The sequence below is a fragment of the Dreissena polymorpha genome, chromosome 13 (assembly GCF_020536995.1).
Source record: "Dreissena polymorpha isolate Duluth1 chromosome 13, UMN_Dpol_1.0, whole genome shotgun sequence".
NCBI lineage: Eukaryota > Metazoa > Mollusca > Bivalvia > Myida > Dreissenidae > Dreissena > Dreissena polymorpha.
Genome location: NC_068367.1, coordinates 55,762,953 through 55,780,278, shown reverse-complemented (window position 1 = coordinate 55,780,278; position 17,326 = coordinate 55,762,953). Strand labels below are relative to the sequence as shown.

Sequence of the window (17,326 nt, the reverse complement as noted above, 5' to 3'; positions counted from 1 at the left end):
AAAGGTCAAGGTCATCCTTCAAGGTCAAATATATGGGTCAAAATTGCTCATGTAATGTCACTTATGCAATATTGAAGCTAGCAATTTTATATTTGAAATGCATGTGTATCTCATGGAGCTGCACATTTTGAGTGGTGAAGGCTCAAGGTCAAGGTCATCCTTCAAGGTCAAATGTCATATAGGGGGACATTGTGTTTCACAAACACATCTTGTTTTCTCTAAGTGAAAATATTGAGTTAGTGATTTAATAAAGAACAGGACTTAGTGAATTTATGCAACAACAAGTTAGTGTTTTTAATAAGTGATGAGTGAACATAGTGAATTTATTAAATGACAAATCTCAGCTAATCTTTTATTTAAAGTGACTTAGTGTGTTGTGATTAACGTAAGTTATAAGTGATTAATCAAAGCCGAAGAAATGGATTTAAACTGTTTGTTTTCTGAAAGTGTCTTACATTAGACTTTAGTGAATAATACAATGAAAGTGAGAATTATTTGTTCAGTGAAGTGAATTGAGTGAATTCAATTATAGTGATCATGGGTGTTTAGTTTAAACCTATTTATTTTAGCTCGATTATGTCGAAAGCCTTAGGCTTATATAAACGCTCTCGAGTCCGTTTCCTGGGCCTAGAACCAGTACTTGGTGTCTTTGGGGGAGATCTAAAGAACGCTCCCACGGTGGGGATCGAACCCGTGACCTCCCGGTCGCAAGGCGGACACCATATCCATTACACCACGGCGACCTTAAGAAGCAGTGTAAAGCACTCGAACACCAGTTATATGTTCCTTTTGTTTGGTTGCATTTTTTCCACAATAAGATAGTGTTTTCTTTTTTTAAATGCAATTGCAGATTCAAGCAAAAAACACACTATATAATTTGTCAATTGAGGATTTCATGAATTGGTCACTGTATGTCCTTAAATTTTAGCTCCAGAAGATAGGGTTAACAGTGCTCCAGCTAGGATTTAAAAAGGGCAGGGGGGGGCTATTTTGTAAAAAGGGCACTTTCGACACACAGTATTTTGTCAAAAGGGCACTTTCGAGCGCGCAGACGTATTTGGAATGTTCCTGTTGCATATTATTTTATATGTTATTAATAATTGTTAGAATATATTATTCTCTTTTTTTTAACCATTCAAATAAAACATCTACAATGAGGAATAAATTAATTATACTATGTGAGATTTAGTAATTTTCATGTAAAAAAAGGGCATGGCGGGCCTCTGAAGGGCAGGGCGGGGGCGCCCTTCCATTTAGGCCTAACTGGAGCACTGGTTAAACATATTGTCAAATAGAATGTATAAGTCTCCAGAGCTCCAGATAAGGATTTGTGAAATAAGTAACGGTACTGCCACTGACAGTAAAAAAAGGAGTAACGCTGAAAGTCAATAAGTACCTGTACTACCATATCCAAAAATACAGGTAGTACTGTACTACCCGTGTTCTTGTATATTAAATGTATATAACTGACCTTGCAGCAATTATATTAAATATATTGAGCTTCTTAAACAGTTACTTTGTTAGGTTTTCCATTCTGCATTATTATACAAATAAAATAACACATTAAAACGCATGACTTAATACTATTTCTTCATTTTTCTTGACAAGAAAATACAAGCCAACTAGTAAGCTAAGTAAATGAACACTAATGTCACTGTCTCATTTCAAAAGAATCGTTGCTTTAGCAGTTAACTGTCAAAGTTGCAAAGTAGCCACCAATGCAATCAAATTGTTTAATATCGGGGCGACAATGTCTTTTTCTGGGTTGACATATTGAATATCAGGATAGTTAGACGACTGTATGTAGCCATTATATGACAACAAAGTGGGTTTTTTTAACCGAAAGTTAGCCGGCCTTCCCTTGCGCGCATACATATTGTTTTTGGCGGGTTTACAAGTTACTGGAAATCACGCGATATAATAGACAATAATATCGGAACCCAGTCTAAAACTTTTCGGTAATTTAAATAAACAAAAAGCGCCGTTAGGTTAGAGACCAACAAATCACGCCGCGCTGATGCGGACGTATCGTTATGGCCAAATTGTTTTCGTAAATGCGTAAAAGGGATATTAAAGTCGTAATTGTACGTCTAGTTTATAAAAATTAATGCGTAAACCTTCATGAAAAAGCCGTATTTACGGCTGTACGGCCCTTATCTGGAGCTCTGAGTCTCTGACCAGAATAGGCTTTTTTTATTACCCCCCGCCACAAAAAAAGGGGGATATAGCATTGGTGTTGCAATCGGTCAGTCTGTCAGTCTGTCAGTCTGTCCGTCTGTCGAAAAATTTTGAAATGTGCTGGGGATATCAATTCAACGAATTTGCTTGTTAAGAATAAAATTAATTGCTTTGTGGGCTATTGCTGCTATTTTTTGTTGTGAAAATGATCATGATGATTGATGTGTAAATAATAATACCATATATCAATTTACAGTGTATTTGTTATATTTAGTTATTTACATCTAAATGTCCATTTTCATTTTATCAAAGTACCTCACCATTTCTAAAAATTGTAACGTACATTTTCTTAATATTGATCTCCATTCTTGTCTCAGCAAAAAAAAATTGAAAGAGTTTAATTGTTGTTGAAGTTTGAATACGGTTTCAGCACAATTTGCAACCTCCTCTCGGCATAGCAAGCATAATTCATCAGGTATATCATTAGAGACAAATTTTCCCAATCCACGATGTTCTGGTGAAAGAGTCACTAGTAGTTTGTAAACAGAGAAAAAAATGGTAGATCTTGTACATCTTGTATATTTAGAATCTGTGCAAATAGTGTGAACATAACTGAGGTGGTTCATATGCCTCGATAATTATAATTTCCATTTTTATGTCCCCCACTATAGTAGTGGGGGACATATTGTTTTTGCCCTGTCTGTTGGTCTGTTATTTGGTTGGTTGGTTTGCGCCAACTTTAACATTTGCAATAACTTTTGCAATATTGAAGATAACAACTTGATATTTGGCATGCATATGTATCTCATGGAGCTGCACATTTTGAGTGGTGAAAGGTCATGGTCAAGGTCATCCTTCAATGTCAAAGGTCAAATATATGGGTCAAAATCACTCATTTAATGTACACTTTTGCAATATTTGAATATTCAAGATAGCAACTTGATATTTGGCATACATGTGTATCTCATAGAGCAGCACATTTTGAGTGGTGAAAGGTCAAGGTCATCCTTCAAGGTCAGAGGTCACATATATGTGGCCAAAATTGCTCATTTTATGAGTTCTTTTGCAAAATTGAAGATAGCAACTTGATATTTGGCATGCATGTGTATCTCATGGAGCTGCACATTTTAAGTGGTGAAAGGTCAAGGTCATCCTTCAAGGTCAAATTTATGGGTCAAAATTGCTCATGTAATGTCACTTCTGCAATATTGAAGCTAGCATTTTTATATTTGACATGCATGTGTATCTCATGGAGCTGCACATTTTGAGTGGTGAAGGGTGAAGGTCAAGGTCATCCTTCAAGGTCAAACGTCATATACGGGGACATTTCACAAACACATCTTGTTTAAACCTAATATGTGAATAGGGCAATTATTGCTTTGGCATGTGGTTTCATAGACATGACCAATTTGAAATAAAACATTGAAAATATTACATATTATTGGTCCTGCAAGGGATTCTGTTTGCTTTTAAAGCTCAGGTCCTATATCATCAACACCACAATTTTTTCCATTTACAAGATATTTAATAGAAATGGGCTGTGCTCTGTGAAAAGGGGTTTAATGCACGTGCGTTAAGTGTCGTCCCAGATTAGCCTGTGCAGTCCACAAAGGCTTATCATGGACGACACTTTCCGCTTTTATGATATTTAATGTGGACTGCACAGGCTAATCTGGAAAGATACGTTACACACATGCATTTAGCCCCATTTTCACAGAGCGTTACTTCAAAATAAAAAACTACAAAAGTATTTAAACCATGTACCAAGTATATCATTTATAATTGTACACCTTATGTTACTGCTAGCATATGGCAAAGATTTTTACAATTTCCACACCACCTTTGGATTTTCTGGAATTGACTTACAAGTACGTCTGTTTATGGTGACAGTGTCCTTTCCCATTCCTGTTATGCAGACCATTACTGTAGAAGTGTTTGTGATAAGACTATGAAATTGTAATTACTCTTTCTAAATAATGTTATGTATACCCAGATACATTTGCTGTGTTTCCTGTGTTTGTTGTCATGTTTTTATTGTTTTTGTTCATAAATTCAATGAAATAATGGTTATTTTGTTGCAATGTGCTTTGATCAATAGAACTCACCATGACAGAAACTAATATATCCATCTTGATGGTAGTTTAATATGTTAATGCATGAAGGAAAGTGTTATTTTTCTCCATGTGCAGGGGCCATTTCAACTAGGGCTAAAGTGGCACCTATGCAAAAGAGAATTTCTTTCTAATGATACGATTTTCCTTTAAATTTACCTTTTTTTCCTGTTTTTAGTTTCGTTTATGAATTATTCCCCAAAATAAAAGGTTAGGCCCTCTAGTTAGGTAAAGATTTGGTGCGCTATGACCGTTCATCCCTACCATTGGTGCTGAAGCTTATGTTAAACTTGGCATCTGTTTCTCCCAATGGTCAGATAAAGCATGTGCTATATTAACATTTCCCTAATGTATTCAATCTATGACAACATCTCTATCTCATCACGTTGGTCAGGTTAAACGTGTGCCCGGTTCCAGTGGACGGCTACACAAGACGGAGGACGGCACCTGGGAGTGGTCGGACGATGAGATGGACCCCGAGTCAGAGGACGGGCTGGCAGCAGCAGCTGAGACTGGGCGGGTAGGCAGATTTTTAAATTGAACTATGAGCAGCACTGTGGCAAAACGGGGCTTAATGAATAAGCGTAAAGTGTCGTTTCAGATTAGCTTGTGCAGTCTGGCTTATCAGGGACGACACTTTCCGCTTGATCAGTATTTTTTGTTTGAAGGACAGGCTGGTGTAAGTGGCTGAAATTGAGTGGGTAGGGGCATTGGAAACATGGGTATTTGACCTCTGGTTGCTGACAAAATTTTCAATATGACCATATATTAAAATGTCTCCATATGACAGCAATAAGGACTGCCAGAGGAACATGATTGTAAAGTTTGGTTAATGTTAACTAAGTGATCTTAAGACACAAAGGTTTTCTGGATTTTATTCCTGACAATATTTCTAAATCATGTCGGCATTTGGTGACAAACAAGAAAATCTCGCCCTTTGGTCTTCAAGTGAGCTAATACAAGAAAAGCATTTGAACTTTTAGGCGGGAGGTGTTGTCCCTGATCATCCTGTGCAGTCTGCACAGGCAAATCTGGGACTGCACTTTATGGACATGCATAAAGCCCTATTTTCCCAGAGCGTGGCCCAAAATGCATTTCTTGATGTAGCTCACGTTTATACCAAGGGCTGATAGTTTCTGGTTTGTCCAAAATGCTTACATATGGTCAAGGACTGTTGTCAGAATTTGACTCCTCAAAATCTTCTTTCCTTGATATTACTTTGTAGAAATTGACCAAAGTGTATAATGATGTTCCTTGAGTGTTCCTCAAATAAATTGTTAATTATTTTTATGCTCCCCCAAAATTTATTTTGGGGGGAGCATATAGTCGCCGCTTCGTCTGTCCGTCCGTGTGTCCGTCCGTGCACAATTTTTGTCCGGGCTATTTCTCAGCAACTAATGAGCCGAATTCAATGAAACTTTATGGAAAGCTTCACTACCAAGAGGAGATGTGCTTATTATCAGTGGGTTTTTGTCGGATGATTTTCACAGAGTTATGGCCCTTTGAAATTTTCCATTAACTGTACATATAGTGCAATTCTTGTCCAGGCTATTTCTCAGCAACTAATGACCGGAATTCAATGAAACTTTATGGGAAGCTTCACTACCAAAAGGAGATGTGCATATTATCAGCGGGTTCTGGTCGGATGATTTTTCACAGTTATGGCCCTTTGAAATTTTCTATAAAAAAATTCTTGTCCCCCCAACTACTGTGCCCTCAAGACGTTTCCTTTTATCTGAATATATAGTGCAATATTGTGACAAAAAAACTTTTGGGAACATCACCCGTCTCCGACGGTTTCTTGTTAAATATGGCTGTCCACTGGTTGAGTTTGAAAAAAACAACAACAGAAAATGTAGAAATATTGCTCTACAAAAACATTTCAATTATTTTGGTTTCTGAAATTATTTTTTAAAAACCTGTTATTTCAAGATGTTTCCATGATAGATGTAAAGGATTTTACCATATTTTAGTGAATGCTACCCATAGCCTTTTTTGATAATCATCAGAACCACTGCATATTTTAAAATAATTTTATTGGTCATCTCAAATCAATGTTTTTTGGGTTATCTATCAATAGTCCTTCAGGGTCATAGAATTTTTTCAATAACAACAACAAGGCAGCCAAGCGGTGGAGTAATTACAATATAGATTTATTGGCGACTAGCATTCTATACCTGTTGACTGTATTAAAAAAGTATAAAACCAGAACAACCTGCGAATAACTAGCAGTCTGTTCATGTTTTATGCTGTTTGCTGTACATCAGTATCTTAAGGTTGGAAATGAAGCCGTTAAAACTTGAATCTAGTAAGGAAAGTATTTAATTAAATTGAAGTTTTTAAGGGGCTACAAATGAGTAAAAATACAGATCTAAGTGGTAAAGGTTAAAAAAGCACATTAAAACTGGTGAGACTGCAGTGACATTTTTGCAGTCTTGTCTTTGTCTTGCTTAAGCCATAAAATCTGTGCTTCTAATTCTCTGAGAAAAGCGTAAACAATGGTCTCACTTACAAGTATTTAATGTCCTAGATATACTATTATATTGAAAAAATATACATAAAATATGAAGTGTTAGTTTAAGTTAGAAACACATAATTTTTGTAAAAACAGTACTCAGCACATAGAGATAACTTTATTTAATGCTTTTGTAAGCTGAGTTTTATATTTTCTATTACTATTTCACATAAAATTATGCATTGTTGGCAAATTGTGCTCTTAAAAAAGAGATTAACGTGTGGTGAAAATAAATACTTTTAAGGTTGTTATTATGTGTTACACACATTTAGCACACCTCAAGAGCTGCAACGATAACATGATGGTAAAAATTTATGTGGAATATTGGCATAAAACTATTAATTTAAGTCAGTCTGTTCAGATTTACCATGTAAATTGATGAAGGCACAAATATTGCTGTATTAAAGATTTATTTAACATAACCCCTTTAATGCTTATATTTTGAAATAAAAGGCACATACATTGATAATTTCCAATAAAATGCATAGTAAAATTATTTTTTGTATAAACATTCTCAGAGATTTGAGCCTTCAATTTAAAAATCTTAGAATACTTTCAATTTCAGTATTCAATTTTATGATGCTTTTATTTGAAAGCAAGTCGAATGGAGACATTGTATTATTGGAATACATCTTGATTCAAATATGCCTGAAATGTATAGTGTGGATTCCAACCATGTTATCGTTTCAGCTCTTTTTATTATTTCATTTATTTAATGGTGTTGGGGCTGGCTATGCATGGCTTTAAACAACACATCTGCTATACTTTCTATTATTAATTGTAGTGATTATCGTGTAAAGAAATGAGGTTTGCCTATCTTATGTGCTATTATTATCTTGTTCTTATGTATTCAAAAGCCTATATGTCTATTTTGGTAAAATTTATGGGAAAAAATCATGTTTAATTCTTTCTGTTTCTAAATATGTTTGTAATAATCATATATCGCTTTCTGTTGGTAAAAATAGGCAACTCATAAAAACTTTTTTTTTTTCCGTTTTTTACTTGTAATATAGAATATTTAAACTAGGAATTTTTATTTGTTTACATTTAAATATTCTTTTATTTGTTACATAAATATATTAAGCTACAGAATTGTCAAATGCTTAGTTCACGTATGGCATTACTTACTGGCTACAAATAAAACAAGGTTAAATAAAAATCTGTTGTTGTTTTTCTGGCTTTTTTTTTAAAATGGCTGTGGTTTGTAGTTGTTTTTTAATTATATTTACTTGTCCTGCTGGTATGATAATTTTGTATTAAATATATAGTAACAAGAAAATGTTCCAAATTTAGACAAAGAAGTAATCCAATTATGTTTCATTCATGTGAATCAATGTAATAATTTCTGTTTTTATGTTATTTGTATCCTACAGACAAAGTATTCTTGTATTCAATACCTGCATAAATTACCTGTATGTCACAAATTATGGAGATTCACAGGGAAATAAACATAATCCGTAATATTTTATACATATTAAAATATTACATGAGGGAGGCCATCCTAAAGATTGTATAAAATTGATTGTGTGACGTTGTAATTCGCAAGCACACAGGGAGAGTCAAATACAATTTCTAATTATGGACGAGTGTGATACAAGCCGTCTGAACTCATAACCATGAAACCTTTAATTTATTTCACACCCTCTTACAATAAAAAACAACATTTCAAGTCACCAACACATCAAATGATTGATAAGTTTAAATATAACATTATATGGAACTATGAAAATATTTTCATGTTATCATGATGTCATTATGATGTAAACATGTCATCATTCGAAAGTTTGGTTTTTCAAGCGGATTAATCCAGAAACCAATTTCATACAGTGGGATATGGAATTGTTATCTGGTGAGATATATTCAGACTATATAGGTGTATAATTAAAAAGAAAATATTGTTAATTTGTAATGCCACCTTTTAAATTCATTACGGGTTTGACACAGTCTTTAAAGCTCCTGAAGCACATGGTTGGAAAACATACTTGCTCAGTTCACCATAAAAAAAATTACGGACATATTTTGTTTTTGAAACTCCTTTAAATCTTTCAAAACAACTTTTTTTTTGGACTTACAAAAAAGATATGATCTTTGTGATTGGGCTGGTATCAGGTGTCAATTACCACCCGTTCTTGTGTCGTGTAGAGTTTTGATATAGGCTTTACTCTTTCAGTGCTGGAACCAAATTTTGAAGGCCTTTGCAAACAGTTTGGATCCAGATGAGAAGCCACAGAACATGGCGTCTCATCAGGATCCAAACTGTTTGCTATTCTTATAGTATTCTTTGAAAAAAATCGAAGAAAATGCTAATTTTAGAAATTCAGCAGACAACATTTTAGCAGATAACAAATTTCCCAGCATGCAAAGGGTTAAAAAGCTATTATGTTATAACTGTTCTTCAGTGGAAATTATGTCGCAAAAGAACGAAAAACTTGGAAATATTCAGAAAACAAACAATCAACAGATTTGATAATTTGATTAATGAACATCATAAAGTAAGCAACTAGAACTATTTACTTAATGTGACATGGGAGTTAACTTCTGAAGTAATGTTTCAAGGCCTGAAAAATAGGGCACGCGAAAACATTCATGAAGTAGTTTCCACAAATATTACAGCCGTTCTGCATTCATTATAGAGATTGCCCCTACAAGATCTAGACGAAAATGAAGAAGACAATGAGGTAATGTATTATAGCAAACACTTGCTTTTACAGTGTTTTTGCCCACGTATAGTGCACATTATAGTCAGAAATCTCACGGAAGATTACATGGTAATGAAGGACGCCATGAATCAGTGGATTCAAAAAATTTCTAAACATGGGGAAACCCTTTTATTATTTTCTCAATAACTGTCAGTCTTACCTTAAAATGTTTGTGTATAATGTCATTTTAATGTTTTTCTATTAAAATTGTATATGTGGTGTTTCAACATTAAATAGTTGAATATCTGAATCAGTAGCATAGACAGCCACAGTGAAGAGTTGATACAAATGAAACCAATTTCATATAATTCTCATTTTCTTTAACAGCAATAATGTTCACTTTGTGTGGAATGTTTTATTATGTGTAGTATATTGTGGTTGTCATCAGTTTGGTAGAATCTTGGCAGTTTTGATTTGGTGTTACCGATGCATGTTTTGGTAGAACCTTAGCAATTTCAATTTGGTATTACCCAAGCAAGTTTGCAGTGACTTTAGGCAATATTGTATATTTACTTTTTAATTATTTTACTGTTTAATTATTTTAATGCCTTATGTTTATATGATTGTAACAATTAAACGTAACTTAAAATATCTAATTACTAGGTAAGTGTAGTTAAATGTTTGCTATCTTAATATTTACAAATCACAATGCTCAACGCAATTTATATTTTAATTAAATTTGTAAAGCTGATAATCCGTAAAGAGTTAAACAAAATTAACAACTCTGCATTGAAAAAGTAATAAATTGCTCATACAGTATAAGGTTTCACTATTTTGATACAATAAATAATTTTTATATTGCCCCACTTGTGTTCTTGTTGTAAATACTTTAAAACATATTTCTAGATATTCAACTATGATAAAGGTTATAATTTTGGCATTTACAAAATATGTATTTCTTGGTTCATTATAATTATGAATTGAAAAGATGAATTAAAATTTCTTGGTACATATACATGTCTTCAGTTATTTTTTAGATACATAAGTTAATGGGTTTCTTAAGCCGTGTTTAAAGGACTAGGTGGACTGTGGTATCATGGTTACTGACAGCATCACATGACCACCTCATAGACAATGTTCTGTTCATGAAATCCCTTCAATCCATTTTGAGTGTACCACTGTGACAGCATTCCATGTCCATTCATCTCAGTAGAATAATTACAAGTTATGACATAAAAAGAACATCTTTTTTCTTTATGCTCAACTTGAAAGCTATGACTGTTTAGCTGAACTAATCATCAAAGACATCTAATTAGACTTAAAACTTCAAAAGAATGTTTTTAAACTTACCAAATAATGTTAAAAAATGTAAATATCAAATAATGATTAACAAAATGTAAATAAACATATTGATGGTTGAGCATGTAACTATTGGATCTGATATGAAAAAGTTCGGTAGATATAATTGTTTCACACTTTATATACGATATCTTCTGAAATGCTCTTGACAATTCATACATGTAAAGATTGAATAAGATTAAAAATACTTGTAAAATAGACTGTTAAAGTGTTCACATGTTTTATATACAGTTAAATCTTTTCAAATATTACTATTCTCTCTTCTTTCCCTTTAGCTCCCCTCATAAATAACTGTTTGCTTTCTACTTTTTCCATTTATAAACATTTACAATGGTCTGTTGATTGTTTCCATTGTTGAGTGGCGTATTTGATTTTCCATTTCTCTACTGTGATGTTTGTCCACTTACTTGTTTGTATTTGATATTGCCTTAATATTGAACACCAAACGCTTTTTCTTAAATGCACGAAAGCTCAATTTTGCAGATGGTTTTCATGTCTGTTTCAGAGAGAAGCCTATTAGAACAACACTTTGCAGTCCTATAAAGTTTATTGGAAATTCATAACTTAGTAATCAAAATATTTTCAAATACAACGCAAGTGAAGTGTAACCTTTTGTTATGGTCTTACAGTAGGGCATGATATACAATATATTTCAGTCCCCCAGGTTGAAGCATTCAGAGGATGACGACGATGATGAACTTGCGAGCGATGCTGCAAAGCTGTCCCTGAACAAAGAATATGGTGGAGAATACCAGTCTCCTGAGAATACAATGGAAGAAAAATTAAGATCAGCCCTGACAGAGATAGAAGATCCATCATCATCTGCAACCACTCTAGAGGTGGAAAATCCTGTCCCAATTAATCTTGTACTAAGATTAAGGCAAGTGCATAGAAGTATAAAAGCCAAGTGTTAAAACAAGAGAAAGTTGTATCTTTGGTAATAAAAATATGTTGATCCTGTACTTGGATTAAAGCAAATCCACACATATATATATAGCCAGGTGATAATACAAGAGACAGTTGTATTTTGATCACAATAATGTTTTGGCATAATGTTCATACTTGAATTGATTCATGTTAAAAAGGCAGAAAATCGCATATAAAATATATTGATCATTTGAATGTAGTAGCATCATGTACTCCGGTTTGTCAGAAGTTTAAGTTGTTTCGGAAGTTGAAATGTCCCGTTTAGGCCATTATCCTAGATTTGTCATTTGAACAAATTTCACAAAAGTTTCCATACATTAATTTGTTAAATTAAATTGCTCATTATATCCAAAGTAACATCAATCTTGGTAAAACATATCAGTAACTATTTTGTAACATATTAGTGTTTACATACAGCTGAAAATATATTTAACAAATTTAACCCATTTATGCCTGGTGGACTCTCCAATCCTTCTAAATTGGATCAATTTATTTCCAAAATTAAGGATGTCTAGTATATTTATTTCTATATTTAGAATATTTCTTACAGAAATTCCTTTAAGCAAACAGCGCAAACCCTGATGAGATGCCACATCATGCGGCATCTCATCTGGGTCTACGCTGTTTGCCAAGGCCTTTTTTCTAGACGCTAGGCATAAATGGGTTAATATAGGATATAATGTGTGAGCAACTGGAAAGTAACTTTCAATGTTCTGTTACAGAAGCCAGGTGAATACAATGGCAAAAGTTTGTACCAAGTAATAAATTCCCCCCCCCCTCCCTACGCACTTTGAAGGTCAAGGTCATGCTTAATACTCAAAGGTCAAATTAGGCCAAACAACAGCTTGTACAGGCTGTTTCTTTGTCATTCATTATGTGATTTTAAAATTGCTTACCGCAAATGACAAGGAGATGGCATGCAGCTTGTATCCCCCACCTTTCAACATCAAATGTTAAGGTCACAATTAGAGGTCAAGGTCTACTTTGACCATAAAACAGCTTGTTTTTTTACATCAGTGGAAAGTGGATGATGCCTCTGCCTCTTGGACACCTGGGGACCGTTTCAATAAACATCGTAATACACATTTACGATAAGATACATTTTTAAAAGATGCATAATTGCTAAAGTCCATATCATATGTTTATAAATTTTCATTACATAATTACTTTCATTGGCATCTCTAGCACCGTATATATTTGACGAGCATAGCGAGCTAGTTCGTCTACTTATTAAGATTACAAAATTATCTCGTAAGTTAATTAACATTGTCGTACGATCGTTAATGAAATGGCCCCCTGTCTTGTTGAGGTGTTGACTCCTTGTTCTTATGTTACTTTACTTTTATATTTCAGGAATGAAAAAAGGGAGCTAAATGATATTAAATTTGACTTCACTCCAGGTCAAGGTAAAGAAAGTTGGTGCTATAACAGAGCTTCAGAATTTTGTTTGGCCTATTCTTGTTTTACTCCTTGCTTTTAAGTTGAATTCTTAACAATTACTCATCTATTCATTTTTACGTCATTTGATACAGCCATACTTATGAACACTTACTAAGTATGTTTGCTGACAGGGCATTAATCTGGTATGATGGTTGTTACTGCCTTTCATACTCCAGATCACACTCAATAGTAACATGCATTATCTGTGCACATATTCTGCCAAACCACTATTATTCGCTAGTTCTGTGGCTCTTCTCAACTATGCAATCAGATGTTGAAATGAATGCTTGCAATTGAAGTCGTGTGTCAGCCATTAAAAAATGCACAGATTTAAGATCCTATGAAAAATTCCTACTTTGGGAGTCCACGATGTTTTATGTAAACAACATGAGGTTAGTCTACAGTAGTAAATACATTTTATAAGTAACAATTAAATTTGGAAACTGAACAATTATAAAAAAAATATCATGATATGCTATTGGCAATTTAATTTGCCGAATGCTGACCTCATTTCACATTTCACAAGGTCAAATGCTGACCTCATTTCACTAGGTCCAAAAACATTCATACTTGTATGGATATTATCTATGAACTTTCGTCACATAACATCACCTGACCTCAGTTTGACGTTAACATTGACCTAATTATGGGCTAGGACTAATTAAGAAAGTCTTATTTCTTTGTTTACCCATAATGACATGTTTCATGTAACATCAATGCCACTTGATACAAAGCTTTGATACTTGAATGTTTGATGTTTTTGAACACCTATAAAAAAAACATGTCATTCAATCTGACTAAGACCTTGACATTGACTTACATTTAATTTGGACTAAGGTTAAAATTCTTTGTTAACCCTTTCCCACTCAGAAGCAAAGTGAAAATGGCTATGTGCAAACAGCCATTACTCCCAGTCTGTTCAGGTTTTATGCTGTTTGCTGCTCATCTGTATCTAAGGGGTTGTAAATGAAATCTTAAATACTTGAATCTAGTACGAAAAGCCTTTAATTAAACAAATTTAACCAAACATATCTACTAGTTGATTGATACAGTGTTGTTTTTGACACCTTATCAGCGATCTAGCGGCAAGTTATTTATTTTATCGGGCATTCACACCATGGTGTATATATGATAGTGGTCGCTAATTGCTAGCTCAAGATGCAACGTAGTGAATTAAAAGCAAACTGCTTTTGTATTTCATGGCCAAAATCAAGTCCAAAGAAACAATTACGCGGTATTAAAAACCTGTCAAAACACCAGTTTTGTATATTTAAAAATGAGTGCTAACAGATACACATTGATGTTTCACATAAATTTACTTTTGTTTTTGACTGATTTTCAGAAAAGAATTTGTATTTGCTACTTATTCCATCAATCTAAATTTAGAGTTAATTGATGATTGGTTGAATAAAAACAGTGCTTGATGCGCACACATAGCATTGAACGATTACGCATGCCAGCTCTGTCCTAAATTGAACTCAAATAGAGGCATGCTATGGCAAGCGGTTTGACTCATAATCCCAAGAAACTAGGTTTCTCATGAGAACCTAGGTTCTCAGAATGAGAACCTAGGTTCTCGCTTGAAGATTGCACATTGCTTCAAGAACCCAAGTTTTCAAATGAGAACCTAGGTTTTCATGAGAACCTAGGTTTTCATTTGAAAACCTAGGTTCTCGCTTGAAGATTGCTCATGGCTTCAAGAACCCAAGTTTTCAAATGAAAACCTAGGTTTTCATGAGAACCTAGGTTCTCATTTGAAAACCTTGGTTCTCATGAGAAAAACCTGAGAACCTAACCGAGGTTCTCATGAGAACCTAAGTTCTCATGAGAAACCTAGTTTCTTGGGATTATGCGTCGAACCGCTTGCCATAGCATGCCCCAGATTTCACATTATGGATTCATCCGCATAGTGCACATGTGTGTTTAATTCTGTGTTCATGAAATTCTTAAACACATTTATTGTCAATATTTGGCCAAAATGATGAGGTTTTGTAAGAAATATACTGATTACTGACTGCAGTAAAGGTGGCATGATTGATCGTTTTAGGTGTCATGCTTTTTGGGCAAATTTCCCGACATTTTTAATGGAATGTCCCAATTTAGACCTAAAAATTTCTGGCATGTGTGATGATTGTATTAAATTACACTAACAATTCATGTCTTATAAATATTGATATAGTTGACATTTAATTAAATAATTGTAGAAAGTAAAACTATCAGGTTATGAACAGCAATTAAACTCAATAGATTATAATATGTCCTTGTGACAATGTTAATTAAAAGGTGATTATTCCTTGCTGTGAAAACAGGTTTATGTTGATGAACATCAATGACCAATTTTAAGCTCGGCGTTTTTGGAGAAAATCCGAGGTATTGTCATAGCAAGCTCGCCGTCCGCCATAGGCGTCGTGCTAAAACCTTAACATTGGCTCTAAAATCAAAGTGCTTTCACCTACAACTTTGAAACTTCATATGTAGATGCACCTTGATGAGTTCTACACGCCACACCCATTTTTGGGTCACTAGGTCAAAGGTCAAGGTCACTGTGACCTCTAATATTAAACTTTAACATAGGCTCTAAAATCAAAGTGCTTCCACCTACAACTTTAAAACTTCATATGTAGATGCACCTTGATGAGTTCTACACGCCACACCCATTTTTGGGTCACTAGGTCAAAGGTCAAGGTCACTGTGACCTCTAATATTAAACTTTAACATAAACCTTAACATTTGCTCTAAAATCAAAGTGCATCCACCTACAACTTAGAAACTTCACATGTAGATGCACCTTGATGAGTACTACACGCCACACCCATTTTTGGGTCACTAGGTCAAAGGTCAAGGTCACTGTGACCTCTTAAAGCGGGTATATACGATTTTTTATATGTGTTTAATTGTAATATATTGATAAAATATGTTACAATAACACAAAATAGGCAAGAAAAATTATACATTAAAGCCGAATTTCATAAAATGCAGCAAAGACAAATTAGCGCCCCGAGCCGATAGTGACGTACATATTTTCCTACAATAACCGAAGCATTCGTCTTTGTATTAGGATCGGAGATAGTGTTCGTGTGTCGTATGAATAGATATCGTTGCAGAATTTCAAATAAACCGTTAAACTAAGTTTAGATGCACATCGTACATGTATGGTATACATGCTGGCGAATTCGGCTGTACAGCCGTTTTCAATTTCAGAATTAAATATCTGGCTTATTTCGCATTTTTCGACACATGTTCTTCTTAACTTTTATTTTAATTTATATTGAAATATATAAATAATAAGTTTTTTACACAGTTTATATAAATTCATAAATATTTGACTAAATCGTATATACCCGCTTTAAAAAAAATAATATAAAAAAAAATTCTGACAGGCTTTCGCAGCGGAGCGTGGCACCCGTTATGCGGTACTCTTGTTATTTGTGAGCATTAGCTTACAAATAATGTCGAGGCAATTTTGCAAATCAGTATGGGCTTAACTACGCTAAGAACCGTAACCCTTGACTGCCTGTGTGGATAACTGCAGTATGCTAAAAGCGTCTGCTCTAACCACTGCATCTGCCTGTTCCCACTGGTACACTACATAGCGTGTATGTATTCAAAAGTATTTAACAGCATGTAAGACAACGTTGGCCAGTTTATCATTGAAATCTGCACATATTGGCTGCTTTCAGGGAAAACAGGGCTTAATGCATGTCAAATAAGATTAGCCTGTGCACGCTGATTAGCTGTATCAATGATTCGGAAAAAAAAACACATCTCGACCTGTGCTTTAAGACACACTCTTTATAAATTTGAATGGGTTGTGGTCATTTCAAACTTGTAATATAAAAAGCTATAACATAATTTTGAAAACTGAGTTGCGTCTAAGTTGCGAACAAATTCAGTGCCTTCAGCGCTTTGATTGTTTAATGGTGTATAGCAATATGGAGATTGTACATGTTGGCAACAAGATACAAGAAGAAAATAAGGTACCAGCAATTTGCAGTGTTCATGGGTCAAGATTTATTTAAGAATCAAGATTTATTTATAATCTGATATAAGAACAGTACGAAAAATTTTCCAAGTTTCAAGTGTGTAAGAAATGGTATAATGACATTGTAACAGCTTGTTTATCATTGTTAAGGCATTTAACATTGTTCCATAATTGC

General features: G+C 34.0%; 1 protein-coding gene across 1 annotated transcript in view; it reads left to right on the top strand.

Moving 5' to 3' along the window:
• Nucleotides 1-17,326, top strand: part of LOC127855061 (serine/threonine-protein kinase OSR1-like) — a 112,420-nt gene that overhangs the window by 69,871 nt on the left and 25,223 nt on the right. The window contains 4 exon segments of the mRNA XM_052390396.1: nucleotides 4,684-4,809; nucleotides 9,438-9,482; nucleotides 11,459-11,682; nucleotides 13,083-13,135. Of these exon segments, the coding sequence (XP_052246356.1) occupies nucleotides 4,684-4,809; nucleotides 9,438-9,482; nucleotides 11,459-11,682; nucleotides 13,083-13,135 (448 nt within the window).